This window comes from Exophiala aquamarina, assembly GCF_000709125.1.
Source record: "Exophiala aquamarina CBS 119918 chromosome Unknown aczIA-supercont1.20, whole genome shotgun sequence".
Lineage (NCBI taxonomy): Eukaryota > Fungi > Ascomycota > Eurotiomycetes > Chaetothyriales > Herpotrichiellaceae > Exophiala > Exophiala aquamarina.
In genome coordinates this window covers 384,198-400,540 of record NW_013550568.1, presented here as the reverse complement: position 1 = coordinate 400,540, position 16,343 = coordinate 384,198, and the positions used below count along the sequence as shown (strand labels likewise).

The window sequence follows — 16,343 nt, the reverse complement described above, 5'->3', positions numbered from 1 at the left end:
GAGATGGCAGCATCACCCTGACGAACTGTTTCTATCTCAATATGGTCTGTTTTGGCGGGTCTCCGATCTAAACAATTCCTTGTTCTCAGAAATTTCATGTCGAAGCTTGTCACGGAGTTTGGGTGGTTGAGCAGGGTTCGGCTACCCGTCGATCGGACCAGGATAAGGCTTCAGCTTTGGCACTCAGTATGGAAGCCGGGTCGCCGGAGCTCCACTTTGCTGTCGATATGATGTCAACATACCCCACTTGGATGAAAAGTTCTATCGACTGATATCCTTGGAACCGCTCTTGGAGGCAGTGCCGTTGGCAGCCACCCACATGGTGCCAATGCCGCCCAAGCCTTTCGCGGCGAAGCTGTTTTGCGAAGCTGGACATGCCGTACAAGTAGTCCGAGTCTTTGACACAATGACGCAGCCACCTGTTATTGGATGTCCTTCTGGTGTTATGGCACTTTCTTGGTCTTTGCTTAACACTACCTTCACCTACGCTCATTATCCCCTGAGGCTGCTCGAACCAGTACACAAAGGCAGCCGTTGAGGAGGTGACCTCGAGCGACCTCACCATGGGCATTTTCTCAGAATCGGAAAAACCGCGACGGGACGATGAAGTCGTTGGTTATCAAAAGCCCAAACCAACTGGACTTCGAATATTCACAGCGGTTATTTACCTCTTGGCCCTGGTATTTCTCATCCTAGTTGAGATTGGAAATATCAACACCAAAGCAGTCATTCGAGATATTTACTTCCTCCGGATTGACCTTGCCAACATTATCCCGGCTTCAGTACCAAACGCCGTTTTCATCAACTCCATCGCCCGATCCATCGGATTACACGATTTCTACCAAGTCGGGCTCTGGAATTTCTGTGCAGGATATGTCGGTCAAGGCCTCACCGATTGTTCGCCGACAAAGACCCTGTACTGGTTTAATCCTATCGAAATCATCCTCAACGAGCTCTTGGCCGGCGCCTCAATCACTCTACCTACCGAAATTGTCGATGTACTGGATCTAGTCAAGCTAGCCAGCTTTTGGATGTTCTCATGCTTCCTTGTCGGAACCGTCCTGACGTTCCTCTGCATCTTCCTCGCACCTCTAGGGTTCTCCAAGAAACCACGATGGCAGCACAAGGCCCGTCGGATCTTCTTCCGGCAGTTGCCAATCACCATACTCACTTTTGCATCATTACTGTTCACGGCCGCGGGCTCGGTTATAGCAACTGTCATGTTTGTTATCTTTAGAGACAAGGTCTCGGTTGCGGAGGACCTAAACATTTCTGCGAGTCTGGGCGTACCCATGCTAGCGTTCATGTGGATAGGTACCGGGTTCAACCTGATTGGATTCGTGATGCAAGTCGGTACTTGCTGTGGTGTCTGTTGCTGTACAGGACGCAAGAAGGCTGTCAGGAAAAGTCAGAATCAGACGGCGCCGGTCGTTGAACCACGAGAGAAGGAGTCGACGAGTAGCTCGTCCAGATCTCCTGGTCGATTTGGATTTCGGAAACGCTCTCGCTAATTCCTTCTTAGTGCTTGAGATCATCATTTCGGCTGTGTCTGCATTTGTGGTTACGCAGCCACTTCCCGAAGATTATAATTACGCCTGAAACTGCGTTCCTGCATGATTCCTTTTCTAAGACGAGCATTATTAGCAGCGCGATGGAGCACAGGCGTCGGCATATGGCTACGATATGAGCGATCGATTTTATGCGTGTTTAGAAATGGTCTTGTACAAGCTAAGTGCATGGAACATTTTATAGTATCCTAAACGTTGCCCCGAGCTTCATTCATATCCAAGATTCAGTCCCTCCCTGGGTAGGATTGACAGTGGCAGGCAGACGGCTGGGTAGAAAATCTCCCGCTGTGTGCTCGACCGGTCCGTGGTCCTGTAGCCGACCCACATCTTCGTCTTGCGCAGTTTTGATGACCAGGTGGGCGCGGTCCTTCTCCTCGATCACAATGCCACCGCCCTGGGCTTGAGCCATGAGCTTATCACTTGCTCTGGTTCGCTGTCCGCTCTCCTTGTTCCAGACCCAGCCTTCCTTCATCCATACCCAAGTCAAATAAGCTCGTAGCTCTTTATCCAATGGTACAACTCTTTTCCATTCAGGTTCAAAGCTGTTGGGATCTTGGCTGTCCTCACCATTCCAGCTACTTGAGAGGCCTCGCAATTTGTCACGACAGAACATGCGCCAGCTGTCATGCGAGTATGGCCCAAGTCCAGGAAGGTGAGAGATCTCCCAAGCAACACGTGAATCATGATCACCAATCATGTCGCCCTCCTTGACGTCTCTTCCATCGCCTCTGTTGGGATAATTCAGTTTCCTGTATCTCTTTCCAAATTCCGGTGGCCGTTCAATCCAAACTCGGGCCATCTCCACACACTTTCGCGCACGTTGGTTTTGAAACCCAAGCACGTATATGATATTGGTGATATCGCTAACTTCTGCCGAAGCAAGGTCCGAGGGTGTAGGAAAGCGATTCATCAACTGGTAGAATATGGGCATCGCTCGCTCACCAGGGGTTTTGTTCAGGAGGATTGTGGCAATAAGTAGCCGAAAAGGGTCATGAGCGAGGCGTTCTTGCATCAGACCAAACGTCTTGTGTGCAAGTGGAGGGAATGGGAGGGTGGAAAGAAAGGTTGGGCGGTGCTTAGGAGGGTGCGGAAAATAGGGAGACTTGGTTGGGCTTCGGATCACCTTTTTGAGGCTCACTTTGACCTCCCCGGTCTCGACATCAGGGATTAACTCGGGTGTATTCGAAGGTGTGAACTGGTCAGGGGCCTCATCAAGGTCATCGGGAATATCGGTGAGGCTGGAGTCTGAGGAGAAATCATCGATATTGTAGCCATAGTAGATCCGGGGTTGCGGTTGAACTGGAGTAATTGGATGCGGCGCTGGTACCGGCTTAATATCACTCGAATCCTCTTTAGGCTGTTTGAGTCTCCTTTTCTTTCTGTTTGCGGTTTTCATGGGCACCTTCTCTTTCGACCTATCTTTCACAAAATGTCTCGAGACGTAAGTAATCTGTTGTCTCTTTGATGGGCTTTTCGTCTTCTGTCTCGGTGCGCCGAACGCCACTCCTGGCGAAGAACCATCATTTTCCGAAGGACCGTCATGATCATCAATCATTCCCAGATCACTGGGAGAGATGATAGGTTGCGTAGGCTCTGAGAAAGGTGACGACGGCGGAGAGAGACGCTCGTCTTCGCTCGTGGTGCAGAGAAATGGAGTCGATGAGGTCATCGTTGACGAACACGCGTTTCGTGAACGCGACGCGCCTCACGAATTCACTTTGGAATTAGCAGGCAATATCAACCCTTGCAAAGGAAGATGTTGGAGGCATTCTCCAGTGTTTTCATGAATACAGAGTAGGATCCTGAACATAATGGGTAGATTTCAAGCTAAGGAATCTCCTAATCAGTCGCTCGCGCTTTATTGTCACCTCAACTCCTTGCAGGTGGTTACAAGACTAGGATGCCGATTCCTGCTCACAATCAACTACGAGCTAATATCGCATGCCTGCCAGCTTGTCACAGGAGCCATGCCTGTTACTGAGTTTAGCATGCGTTATATGATGATATAATGACCCGGATCGATAGGTAGGACGCCGCTTTTGGAGGTTTAAACCGATCAACTGGGGACGCGAACTCATGTGAGGCACATTTTGGCGCAACCTGCAAAAACTACCTACATTCGCCTTGCAACACTCGGTATTCTACCTGGATATCTGACAGTATGCAGTTAATGCAGCTGTGTCGGTGTTTCAGCGAACCACAGCGAACATCACAGCGTTGGCAGAGAGAGGTAAGATAACATCCTCGAACTTTGTGCATTCGGTGGGGAAATTAATCGGCTATTCCGCAGCTATCTCATATTATTTCGTTGTGACTTGCCACCTTCGGAATTGCAGGTGCCAAGAGCAGGCTGACATGGCACGTATCGGCAATACCCAATTCAAGCACCGAAGTCATTGACCAGCGCAGCACCTCAATTCGAGAATGAATAGCCCCGTCAAGTTGGACGCGCCGCGTTTGTCACAGGACTAATCGACCCTTGTACCAGCTCTCAACAGAGTGTGTTAAAATCTGCATTTATCACACCATTAATCACATCAGCTTAAATTCTTCGCTGGCGTGGAACTAGTCACCATTGTTGAATTGCAATATCGTGACAATGCCGCTCTGCAGGCGTCAGGTACTCCAGCCAAAGAATCTTTAGGATGCCGAAGACGAAATCAATGAGGACTTTTGCTGGATGCTGGACGTGTCGGCGTCGGAATGTTCGATGCGACAATCTGATGCCCAAATGCTCACCGTGTAAGCGCTCACATCTAGTCTGTGAAGGCTATAATATCCGGTTAGCTTGGGTCGACTCCGTCAGTGGAGAGTATGAGCCATACCGACGGAGGTCATATCCGGCCCATCTGACGTGGGCAAATCAACCGAGATGGTCTTCTAGAGATATTGACCATTTGATCAGTCAATGTGACGTGGGATACTGCCAGTGTCGCCTGCATAAGTCGCAAACTCCCTTCTCATCATTCCAGCGCTCCGGCAGGTCGGAATTTGGCATTGATAACCAGAGTGGAAGGACATCATTCCTGCCTATTTTAGTCGTACAACCCTGTGACGAACACAGTTTACTGAGTGGTGAATATTCAACTCCGAATTCTAGCGACACAGGAGAAATCGGCATTGTCATATTTCCTGAATTTGAACCCGCAACGTCCACAAGTGTTCGTGATTCACATATTCCAGAGGGCCGAGACAGGGGCATTGGTCTATCGAAGGTATCCCACGAAGCAAACTTCAGCGACCTTTTAGACAACGGCGAGTCCTGTCATGAGACTCAATATTCACATAGATATGGGATCCCGAGTATAGTTTCCCTGACACAGATGACAGGGAGGAGCTCTGACGAGATGCGGTTGCTCCATCACTATGTTTCTCATGTTTCAACTCTTATGGTGCCAGTCGATAGCACAAGCAATCCATGGAAATCAACATACCTAGCAATTGGGTCGCAAAAAACAACATCGGCAGCACGCGCGCTATATTCAGCCACCCTGGCGCAAGCTGCTCTCCACCTGGCTCACTTGAAGGGGCCTGTACGAGGGAAATACGAAACAGCACTTGCCGTCCAGTACATTGGATTGGCAATTGGTGAACTTCGGCAGAGTTTGTATCTACAAACGGATGATTATACTAGCGTTATGGCCGCGCTTGTGACGCTCATCTCGGTACAGCATATCTTTCAGAACAACTCTCATGGTTGGCGGGACCACTACCGAGGCGCTCTCGGTATTGTGTCACAGTATCTGAACAAAAGACCCTGGTTGCTATCGTGGGATGCTTGGATCGTCACTCAGAGCCTTGTTCTCGGTATCATTTTTGCAGGAACAGCGAACTGTTCGCCCACTGTCATCAATAGCGACAGCTCCCAAGTACGCGTTTTACTGATGGATGTGATGACTGAACCTCAGTTTGGATGCACGGTTGGTGGCAATGCCCGTCATCTTGAGGCGATCCATAGGATCCGCATGCTGGAAGAGGAGATCGCGCGGAGCGGAGGCCCAAAGACCATTCAATCTATGAACCCAGAAATCCTCGAACAAGTTTGCCAAATCATTCAATGGGTGCAGGTCCTACCGACCTGTGAAGAGGGCCCTCCTACACCAGATCAACTTATTGACCAGGAACCCGCGTCACTGGCGCAATCACTTGTCAAGCTCCATTCGCAGATCTTTGACGGAGCTGTCATGATCCATTTGTGTCGCGTGGTTCTTCAGCGTCCACCGTCAGCAGTGGCAAGCTATGTGCTTCAAGTGCTCAGCAGTGTCATTACTTTTATTGGCATGGGTGGTGGTCATGTCTCCGCCTGGCCAACTTTCATAGCAGCTGCAGAAGCTTGTACGGATGAAGCTCAAGCATTAGCGATCAGATATTTCAACCACAGTGAGATGTCATTCGCGGGCAATCGTGTGGATATCTACCGCGTTGCCCGTCAAGTTTGGGCGGATCGTGATGCGTTAGCCTTGCAACGGCACTGCAGCCCCGGTGACATCCAACTCGACTGGCGAGACGTCATGGCGAAACTAGGCATAGATATACTGCTGCTTTAGAACATTTACAAAGTTGATGCAAAACTATCGGATTTACTTCATCATTAATTACTATTGCACCCCAAAACTTGCAACCTGATCGGCGGATGGAAAGTCTGGGGTAAACAAGGGGGACCCAATCAATTGTCAACGCCACCGTTACAAGCGAGCGAACAACTTGCGTTTTCCAAGAGCCGCAATTTCCCTTTGGCTTGAATTGGAACGCCAACCGATTCTTTGAGCATGGCGCCGGAGTTTCCTGTTTTCTGGAGTCATCTTCTCTTCTTCTTGCTCTTCATTTCAATGTTTCGTCCTTGCGGCCCGATGATTTCGTCGCCCCTATGAAATGAGCATCTAGTCACCCCGTTGGTTCTCTGGCCCTCTTCACAGCCATGACCGAAGCGGACAACAACGCAGTGGAAACTGCGCGAACTGCCACAATCCGCCGCAAACCTGTCCCTGTGTCCCAACCTACCTACCCCTCTCCCAAAAAGCCAACGTTGATCGAACGATGGAAAGGTCTCTCGAAGAGAAATCGGATTATCATTATCTCTGCGGTCCTCGCCCTCCTCATCCTCATTATCGGCCTTGCAGCTGGTCTTTCTACGCGCAGGAAAACCCAGAATCTACCACTACCTTCCGGACGAGGCGGGCCATACACAGGAGATCTTACATACTACGATCCTGGCCTCGGCGCATGCGGAGTTACGTCGAGCGACGGCGACAGAATTGTGGCGGTTTCGCATCTTGTCTTCGATGCGGTGAGCACAGGAAGTAATCCCAATGCCAATCCGCTGTGTGGGAAGAAGATTCGGGCGAGGAGAGACAATAAAAGCGTAGACTTGACTGTCGTTGACAGATGTACAGGCTGTCAGCCAACAGATATTGATGTCACCATCGATATTTTTGGCATGCTTGCAGATGTCGATCAGGGCAGAGTGCTCGTTGAATGGAATTGGCTCGAGGATGTCCCTGCAAATGCTCAGGGTGGATAAACAGACGGACCGACGGTCTCAGCATGGGAAGCGTCCACCTGGAAAACGAAACTGCATATCCTCAATCCCAGTATACTTTGAAGCTGCATACACGCCTCCCGGGGCTTCTGGGTCTTTCAGCAGGCTAGAGATTTGTCACGTACCAAGCTCCAATGGATTGTCCCCGGTTATCCTCCGAGTAAATCAAAGCTCTATACTCCTCGATTTTGCCCCAGATCCGTCAAGATATGCAAGTCGGCATACTAGAACGCCCGACGAGATTCATACATCCGACCACAACTCTGCCTCGTACACAAGTTCGCCTCGTGTACTTGTTAAACACCGTCGATTTTACAATTATTTTATGAGCCGCCACCTACGATGAGAAGTCCGCAAAATTGTCATAAACAATGGAGATGGACGCCGGCGCCATGGAGATGCGCGTCGCCATAGTTCTCATAATATCCACAATATCTCTGAACAGCCAGCACAGTCCTGCATACCATCATATGGTGTCAAAATTGAGGTCTTGTGTGTTCTTGGAATCTCTGAAGCCCGAACCTTACCTTGTCGAGTGATCTGATCTACTCCTACGAAACTGCAGAAGAGATAACAGCGTCATGTCCATAGTTGCATTAAGCGGAGATCAACAGTATGCGCACCACGTGACCTAGCCAACATCCACTACGCTTTGTTGTACATTTACTAAGAATTCCTACAGCTCGAGTGTCAACCTCGACATCCTCCACGATATCGCGGCCAAAAACAACTTCCGAATAGCCAAAACGGACGAAGAGGCATTCCTGCTAGCTTTACAATCAGCGGATGTGACGGCCGCGAACGTCGATGTATTGCCTGATTACATTGACCCGCGCCTCGCACCGGTCCCCACGGTCGGCGGCGCGCGGCAGTATCGCAAAGCAAAACAGAACAGCCTCAACGCGTGGAGCCACGAGGCGGAACTCGTGGCCGCAAATCCTACTTCAGATGCTTTGAAAGGCCGCAAGATCACGATCAAGGACAACGTCGCGGTCGCAGGACTGCCGCACACGTGCGGGACCTTCCCCCAATTCGTGTCCCACGATCGTGGCAACAGGCATCCGATTGCTGTGATCGATGCAACGGTTACGCGTCGCGTGCTCGAAGCCGGTGTCGTCGTGGCAGGTACCTCGACATGTGAGAACTACTGTCTGATGCCGCTGTCCTACAGCAGCGTCAACGGCCCGGTGCACAACCCGTGGCTCCGAGGCTTCAACGCGGGTGGCAGCACGAGCGGTGGCGCGGCTCTTTTGGCACTGGGACCTGCGCGCGCTGCTGGCGTGCTAGGGCTAGAAAACGCCGGTGAGGATATCGAGCTCGCCATTGGCGGGGACCAGGCTGGAAGCATTCGCGTCCCTGCTGCATATTGCGGCGTGTATGGCTTGAAGCCCACACATGGCCTCGTCCCTTACACGGGAATCGCAGGCCTGCACCCCATGATTGACTTCACGGGCCCGATGGCGAGGAGCCTCGAGGATATCGCCACCTTGCTCACCGTGATCGCTGGGTATGATGGTTTGGACGCGCGGATGACCCCCGAAGCTCCTCTCAGGCAGAGTGTCCTAGACTACGGCAACGCGCTGAAATCCAGTCAACAGCCGGGGAAGGGCTTGAGAGTTGCCATCATCAAAGAGTCACTCGACTCACCCGGCACGCAAGCGGACGTGGCAGAAGTCGTCCGCGCAGCAGCAGTCAAGCATTTCGGGGCCAGTGGAGCAGAGGTTTCTACCATTTCGCTGCCGATGCATCTGCTTGGCCCAGCTATCTGGACCGCAGCGACGAGAAACCATCTGGCTCGGTTGGCCGTTGGGGGACGCATCCCGGATATACTCAGCCACAACATCCCGCACTTGTCGTTGCGGTGGCCACCCGATCAAGAAATGTATGATCTCCTGCGCGTCGCGAACCCCGCGGTGATCAACATCATCCTTACCGAGACTTTCCTGACGGAGAAATATGGGGCGGAGGTGCAGGCCAAGGCGCATCGGCATGTTCTACAGTTGAGGGCTGCTTACGACAAGGTATTGGAAGAGTTTGATGTGCTTGTCACCCCCACGACTCCAACCGTTGCACCGCCCCTGCCAGACCCGCGACTGGAGGAGGACGGGGGGAGTACCGTTATGGATAAATTCAAGCTCGTCGTCGGCACTACGAATCACACTGCACCATTTAATGTCACGGGCCATCCGGCCTTGAGCGTGCCTTGCGGCTGGGCTCCTTCACGCGGCCACGAAGGCATGTTGCCTGTGGGCATGCAGATCATTGGGAAACGCTGGGATGACATTGGGGTATTGAAAGCTGCACAGGCGTTTGAGCTTGGTGGTGGTGGCCTCGGAGAGTGGCCAGGACAACCATCAAGCATTTCTACCTAGGTATGCAGTCTGGAACACGAGTTCAAGCGGAGAATGAGACTAAAAGAGTTCCCGACGATCAAGCGTGCACGCGAACTGACGGCATCGTTTGTTCACGCACAGTAGGTGCCGAACCCGTACCGGCTAGTAAGTACCTAGTAGTACTCGTAGTCATTCGAGGCAAGACAAGCCGGGTTATTCGGCCAAGCCAACGAAGGCGAACATATCCCATGCCGCAGATGCAGCATGCTTTCCAGACCCACTGCTATTGAGGAGAGAGTAGCTACTCAGAACCTTGGGAGGAACCTTGGGAGGGACAATTGTAATCGGAAAAGGTAAGCCGAGGCTTGGGATTATGCCAATCTTGCCCCTCCCTCGTACGTCATAAACCACAATGATGGGCTGTTTTGCTCCTTTTTTGTGAAGCTGTACCACTGTGTGGTGTGTTCCAGTGCGTAAACGGCATGATGTTTGACAGTCACGCGCCAAGCCTCGGACCCAAAGGAGTACGCGGCCCAGACGCCAGACAAGAAAAATGGGCATAGTGATGATATCATGAAGAGGCTTGTCAAAGGGAGGCCTTTCCCCCATTGCGCCCAAGTGAACAGACTTACCTAGTGTATTATGTTAATGTGACATGACTACTGCTGAGAATCGAACGGAGCAGTCTCCGATGATTCATCATGGTACCATCGTTTGAGGCTATCTTTGTTGATGGCACGGAGTATGCTGTACGGGTAAGAAGAAAGCTGGGCGTTGGCTGGTGTGCTGGGGGGATGATGTGCGACCAGGGCGAAGCTCCGAATGTTTCGATAACGCGGGGAAGCACACCAGGGGGTGTCATGCCAAATCGAGACTGGAAAATCACAGTTTGGGTCCAACACTGTCCCTGCAATGGGCATTTGGAAAGTCGGCCATGCGCTTTGCCCTTTCCCATTTGTCCCCCTCTTCCTCGCTCGGTCCATACCGTCTAGTAACGTTTCCCATGCAGACCGTGTCCAAGATTTTCCTTGCTTCGCGTAAGCTTGCATAGGAAAGAAGAAAAACAGATTTCCGTGTCACCACTATGCAGCATTTGCTTCATGGCCGGGACAATTATTGTCACAGCTCAAGCGGCTGTTTTCTTCCGCGGCTCTGAGTGGGGAGCCAGATTGGTAGCAGGTTCCCGTAAAGCAGGTCCCCGTAAACAGACGGGAAGCTCACACATGCCATTGGGATGCTGGATCGGCGCTGCAGTTGTGATGCCCAATGAATTCGTCGCTCGGGTGTCTGCTCAGCAAGATTGTGTCAAGCTATGCTTCAGATTCAACCGTGCCACAAAGCTACCAAGTGGTGCAAAACAGCCCAACCGCGGATGATTGGCTCCAGGTGCCTGGACAAGCCTGTGATTGTCTTGTTTCGACCAGATATTCGTCATTGACTTGCTCTTCATCCTTCCACGTCCCCTTCCCCGAACACTGCTAGTGGCTTCCAACACTGCCCACCTCTTTGCCAAGTTTTTGTGATGTTGCCATGCTTCAGCCTCGACGTGGTTCGGCTGCTTGGATTGTGGTCTGGCTCCACAACCATACCAGTCTGGCTGCGACGGCAACTCCGGTGGAGCTTGATCGAGGCGAGAAAGAGTTCTTGATCAGCAACGAAAGCTAGGCAAGGTCGCGAGGGGTGGCAAGGCAATTGTTTCGAGGGATTCTCTCAAATACTTCCCGAGTCCAGCTTCTCGTGACGGGAGATCTTCTTCTTCTGTCCATTCATATATTTTGTGAAGTCACCTACCAAACAAACCCTTCTCCAGCCGCAGAGATCGATTATCGCAAACCCGTCTGTGACGATGTTGTTCAAGGGCTTGACACTTGCCGCCCTGGCTGGCGCAGCGATTGCCCAAGAGGCCACACCTGATCTGGTGACGCTGTTGAGCAACCAGACCGAGCTCTCGAACCTCACCAGCTACCTACAACTGTTCCCTGACTTCACTGGGCAGTTGGGCGGCCTCCAGAACATCACCCTCCTAGCGCCGAACAATGCTGCGTTTGCCAACTTGTTGAACTCGTCCGCGGGAGCAGCGCTCACCAACGGCGACCAGGACATGATCACCGCTTTGTTTTCCTACCATGTTATCAATGGCACTTATGCCAATCTCAGCGAGGCGGCATTTGTACCAACCCTCCTTCAGCCACCTCAATTCACCAACGTGACGGGTGGACAAGTTGTCAGCATTTTTGAGAGTGACGATGTGACCACCTTCGTCTCTGGCCTGCTCAGCACCGCCAACTTGACCGGAGAGCCACTGAATTTCACCGGCGGGGTTGTCCACATCGTCGACAATGTCTTGTTGATTCCTCAGAACGTTTCCGAGACGGCTACTCAACTCAACCTCACCGCTGCTGCCGGTGCTCTCACCAACGCCAGTTTAGTCGACTCTGTTGATTATCTTGAGGATGTCACTATCTTCGTCCCCAACAACGAGGCTTTTGCTGCCATCGGATCTGCCCTGCCCAATTTGACCATGGAGCAGCTGACTGCGATCCTGACTTACCACGTTATCAACGGCACAGTTGCGTATAGCAATATGCTCGAGAACGGAACATCGTACCCCACCCTCCAGGGTAACAACGTGACTGTGACCATAGAAGATAACGGCGATGTCTTCGTCAACAGTGCCAAGGTCGTGATCCCCGATGTCCTTGTAGCCAACGGTGTGGTTCACGTTATCGACAACGTTCTCAACCCCGAGAACTCAACTGCCACTGCGCCTGCAGATGACTCCGAGTCGGGCACACCTGCATTCGAGGGCGCTAGCTCTGCCAGTGACGTCCCATTCACCAGCGGTGCCCGACAACCTACCAGCACCATTGCAACTGAGAATGCCCCACAAGCAACATCCTCTAGCAGTTCTGGTCTTGCTGCTCCTTTGCAAACCGGTGCCATGGGTGCTGCCGCTTTGTTCGGCGGTGCAGCAATCTTCATCAACAACATGTAGACGAGACACAGGTGAATGATTGGAAAGCGAACTGAGGTGGAGATAGCAGATTGACGTGGCAAGATGGTGGTTGATGTATGGACCTGGCCTTGCATGAGAAGAAGTTATCGACGGGAAAGGTGGGGTGGATGATAGGCGTGTTTCGGGTGTGGGCTGGCGCGTGCCTTCCCTGGACTTCCCCAGATCCACTCGCGTCTGCGACCAACACCACTACCAATACTTACGGAGTACTAAATACTATCCCGAGTAGTAATGCCTAGTATCTAGTTTTGTGAAATATGTACGGATTCTGAGATCCATAACAGGGCATCAATACTATCATCTCTCAACTTTGAACCTTTACGCACCGTTTATTTTCGTGCTCGATGAGATGGTAGGGCGGGAGCCCCTCCTGCACGAATGGGTGAAGCAGATCCTTCCTTCCCAGACTAGGAAGGTGAGGCGGAGCCAGGCATCTTAGTGGTACTAGTGCGGCTAGTGCTGCTAGCGCTCCACTCTATCCGCCTGTGATTGGAGGGCCCGCCCTTAGTTTCGTGCCAGCCACTTTCTGCCCAACTTGAAAGGATCCCCAATACATCACCAGATCTGAGCCACCGCCCTGCTCTGCCTGAGCCAACTGCCAGTGGTACGGAGTGCTCGTCCTCAAACAACGCAACACACGAACAACTTCTCTCTTCTGTCAATCTGTCAACTGTACAGGGCATGCACTTCCACCTCCTCCCTTCAGATTCTAAATTTGGCTGTGATATGCGGGTCTTCCTGTCTGCTTAAGCGCCCTGCTTCTTCTCGCTTTCTCCAGCGTCTCCACGACCAAGCCATCACGTCCATCCTCTAGCCGCCCTGGTGCGGGAACCTGCTCCATCTTCCCTCCCGCCCGCCTTTGCATCATGCAACCTGCCGTCTCACACAATGCCTTCCAAGATCAGAGACAACAGCCCCGAGCGGCGGAGGGAAAAGAAAGATGCCTCCAAATCGGGCGAGAGGAAAGACAGAGACAGAGACAAAGGCAGAGAGAGACACCACAAATCTTCGTCCCATCGCAAGCCTTCTACAAAAGAAAAGGCCTCATCTCGGACCTCCTTGTCTCCAGCCGACTCTAAAAGACGCTCATCCATGCCTGGAGTCGTAGTCGACGATGTCCCCCCGAAGAATGACTCCAAGTCGAGCCTCCCGTATCCAACCTTTTCGAAGGAGCATAGTCGTGAGGCGGTGGCTCCCCGCGCTGCTCTAAACATCCTGACCCCTGCCACCACTGATGTTGATGCCTCCAAAGACCGGCTATCTACAGCTAAACATAATGCACCTCCTAGCCCACCACTGACCGACCAGAACTCGACTGCAGGGAAATGGAAACCCAGCCCAGGCAAACCCATATTGACCGAGACAATACCAGAGGAAGAGAAGGACTCTAGCAGCAAAGATTCCAAAATCAGGATCAGGCTGCGGCAGCAAACTTCCAAAGCAAATGGCCATTTGCGTACCAACTCCGACGTGGGTACCAATAGCTCACCGACAAGGAGACCTCGCGAGCACACTCCTACCAGAGAAACACCTCTCAGGCTCGCCACTGCGCCCCAACGATCTGTGAGCCAGCCTATTAGACTAGATTCGCCAGCCACGACTACGAGTACAGCAGGTTCGGGCACGAATATCAGCTCCGAAGCCACTTCTATCGCCCCCGAGCAAGTAACGATCCAACGCCCAGGATCCAAAGTGCAATCTGCTCAAAATATACCCGATGGCCCCATCGTCTCGCAATCTCGAGGAGTTACACCGCTTGAGGTCTTTATTGAAGAGGACTCACCTTCTCTGCTACGGGCTACTCCGGGCACAGGCATAACGTCTTTCACCCCAGGGCCTCCTCCACCACCTCCCGCTCCGTTGCCCGCTGTGGTTCCCAAGGTGGATTATCTTCTTCAACATGGTGGGTTGCATCAAACAGTTACTAAGAATCTCCTCCTGGCTGGAAAACCGATGGCAGTTCAGCAGGCTCAGAGTCCTGGCCAGCAACCCATTGTCGTGGCAAACCTCTTTGAGCCATATACATCACTTCTCGACAACTATGAAAAGGTTATGGAAAAGAACGGGTCTTTGGCCGTTGCAACTGGCTACCGCTCGGTAGCTAGGAGGCTTTTAGATCGCCTGGAGGCTGTCTTTGCTCGCGATATATCCAGCGAGAACTGCTTTTGCCCCATGTGTGGTTCAGAGTGGGATCGATCGGAGGACGTGCGCGGAGTCAGCTGGGGAGAGGTCCTGGAATTCGTATGTGGACGCAAGGATTTGCCCGCCTGGCCTCCTTTTACCTTCACCCAGTCGCCCGTAGGTCTCGGGATTTCTCTTGAATTTCATGTTCCAATGCAAAAGCTGGACATTGATGTACCCGAAGAGTATCGAGAGCATTACGTTCGACAATCTCGCAAAACCAAACAATCTGTGGACAAGTGGCTGAGTCGACAGACTCCGGGAGATGTACCCACTTCCCCGCCTGAAGAAGTCGACGACGAGACTCTAACTTTTGCTATCCTAACACACCTTCCTGCAGACCAAAGGCCGGCATTCAAAAATCTGTTGGGTATAGTGGACAAGCCAGTTGAACCCCCACGCAGAATCCCAACCCCTGAACTCCAAAATGGCGCCACACGTCCTCAAGAACCCGCAAGAACTCCAACTCCGGCTCCACGCTCGACACCCGAACACGTTGTCGTCGCCAGCCAGGCAATCAAAAGACTTTATCGTTTGAGCTCTTCACCTCGTGACTGCGAAGCGGCTCTGTTCCTCTTGCATAACCCAACCCTACACAACACACTAGCTACGCTGGCTGCAATCAGTCATGATGAATGGGACATATTGATTTCTGGGCGCTTTGATGGCTTCCTGCGTTCTGGAGCTGACGAGAATTTCCCTCCTCCAGATCCTGTTCCCTCTCGAGGGCAAACACCACTTCGCCCGCCAACACGGGGACTTACTCCGGGCTATAACCAGTCAGCGTCAAGTCTTGGTGGTGTGCGCTCAAGACAAGGAAGTTATAATCAGTCAGCTTCAGCAACGTCTGGTGCTCCTATTGCGTTCGACGAGGAGACCGAACTTGCGACCTTGGCTGAGATCGAGCGTGATGTATATACTGGTATGGAAGCCCTTGAAGATGCTTTTGAAGCTCTTCATCAAAAAGCAGAAGTCGTAAGACGAGCTTTAAGAGAACGAAGTGCCGGTCTCGCGGCAGCTGCTCAGCGAAGACGTGGCACTGGTATTGAAGTTCGAATGGGAACACCTGCCAGTGTAGTCGGTTGCGAAAATGGATATACGAGATGGGATGGCGAGACAGATGATGGACTCGGTGATTGGGATGCCGTTAGCGACATTCAACCGGATGATAGCGCGAGCAACATATCGAGTTCAAGGCGACGGAGACCCAAACGGAGAAATGAAAGAAGAACACCAGCGCTAATTGAAGAGGAAGATGAGTTCGAGGGGGAAAGTGAGGGTACTCAGAGCCCAAAGAAACCAGGTTATAGGTGATTGAGCCATGCCGTGCCTTCAGGGGTATGGTGGTTGCATTTCCGTTTCGAGGAAGAAGAACACGAATGAATTGACGCATAGCGATGTGCTTTGAAATTGCACTTGCATTTAGCCGGGATCAGGGACCAGCATGAGGGAATGGATGGATGAAGGGATGGATATCAATTCCTTTGATATTGTTTTACTAACCAGTTTTACCAATGCTGGAGAGGTTCGATTGAGCCGGTGCTTTCTGACGCGGGCAGTGGGCAACAAGCCACTCCTGGTGCTATTAGCTCTGATAGTGATAGTAGACTAGAGCATCAGTACACCCAGTACAGAGTACAGCAGGACAGAGTTCTAAGCTGAACATAGGTGCTCACGGACTGGGCTTTTCTAAGACATAGAAACAC

At 52.0% G+C, this 16,343-nt stretch overlaps 7 protein-coding genes across 7 annotated transcripts; 6 read left to right on the top strand and 1 right to left on the bottom strand.

Annotated features, from left to right (window-relative positions):
- Window positions 1–563: 563 nt before the first annotated feature.
- On the top strand, window positions 564–1,511 carry A1O9_12026 (uncharacterized protein; the record flags this gene model as incomplete). The annotated part of the gene is made up of 1 exon (XM_013399172.1): window positions 564–1,511. The coding sequence occupies one exon, from the start codon at window positions 564–566 to the stop codon at window positions 1,509–1,511; it is 948 nt and encodes a 315-aa protein (XP_013254626.1).
- Window positions 1,512–1,779: 268 nt separating this feature from the next.
- Window positions 1,780–3,237, bottom strand: A1O9_12025 (uncharacterized protein; the record flags this gene model as incomplete). The annotated part of the gene is made up of 1 exon (XM_013399171.1): window positions 1,780–3,237. The coding sequence occupies one exon, from the start codon at window positions 3,235–3,237 to the stop codon at window positions 1,780–1,782; it is 1,458 nt and encodes a 485-aa protein (XP_013254625.1).
- Window positions 3,238–4,891: 1,654 nt separating this feature from the next.
- On the top strand, window positions 4,892–6,115 carry A1O9_12024 (uncharacterized protein; the record flags this gene model as incomplete). The annotated part of the gene is made up of 1 exon (XM_013399170.1): window positions 4,892–6,115. One exon carries the CDS (start codon window positions 4,892–4,894, stop codon window positions 6,113–6,115), a length of 1,224 nt encoding a protein of 407 aa, XP_013254624.1.
- A 371-nt stretch (window positions 6,116–6,486) lies between these two features.
- A1O9_12023 (uncharacterized protein) lies at window positions 6,487–7,089 on the top strand (the record flags this gene model as incomplete). The annotated part of the gene is made up of 1 exon (XM_013399169.1): window positions 6,487–7,089. The coding sequence occupies one exon, from the start codon at window positions 6,487–6,489 to the stop codon at window positions 7,087–7,089; it is 603 nt and encodes a 200-aa protein (XP_013254623.1).
- Window positions 7,090–7,688: 599 nt separating this feature from the next.
- A1O9_12022 (uncharacterized protein) lies at window positions 7,689–9,479 on the top strand (the record flags this gene model as incomplete). The annotated part of the gene is made up of 2 exons (XM_013399168.1): window positions 7,689–7,720; window positions 7,790–9,479. 2 exons carry the CDS (start codon window positions 7,689–7,691, stop codon window positions 9,477–9,479), a joined length of 1,722 nt encoding a protein of 573 aa, XP_013254622.1.
- A 1,807-nt stretch (window positions 9,480–11,286) lies between these two features.
- On the top strand, window positions 11,287–12,435 carry A1O9_12021 (uncharacterized protein; the record flags this gene model as incomplete). Its single annotated transcript, XM_013399167.1, has 1 exon — window positions 11,287–12,435. One exon carries the CDS (start codon window positions 11,287–11,289, stop codon window positions 12,433–12,435), a length of 1,149 nt encoding a protein of 382 aa, XP_013254621.1.
- Window positions 12,436–13,344: 909 nt separating this feature from the next.
- On the top strand, window positions 13,345–15,951 carry A1O9_12020 (uncharacterized protein; the record flags this gene model as incomplete). The annotated part of the gene is made up of 1 exon (XM_013399166.1): window positions 13,345–15,951. One exon carries the CDS (start codon window positions 13,345–13,347, stop codon window positions 15,949–15,951), a length of 2,607 nt encoding a protein of 868 aa, XP_013254620.1.
- Window positions 15,952–16,343: the final 392 nt, after the last annotated feature.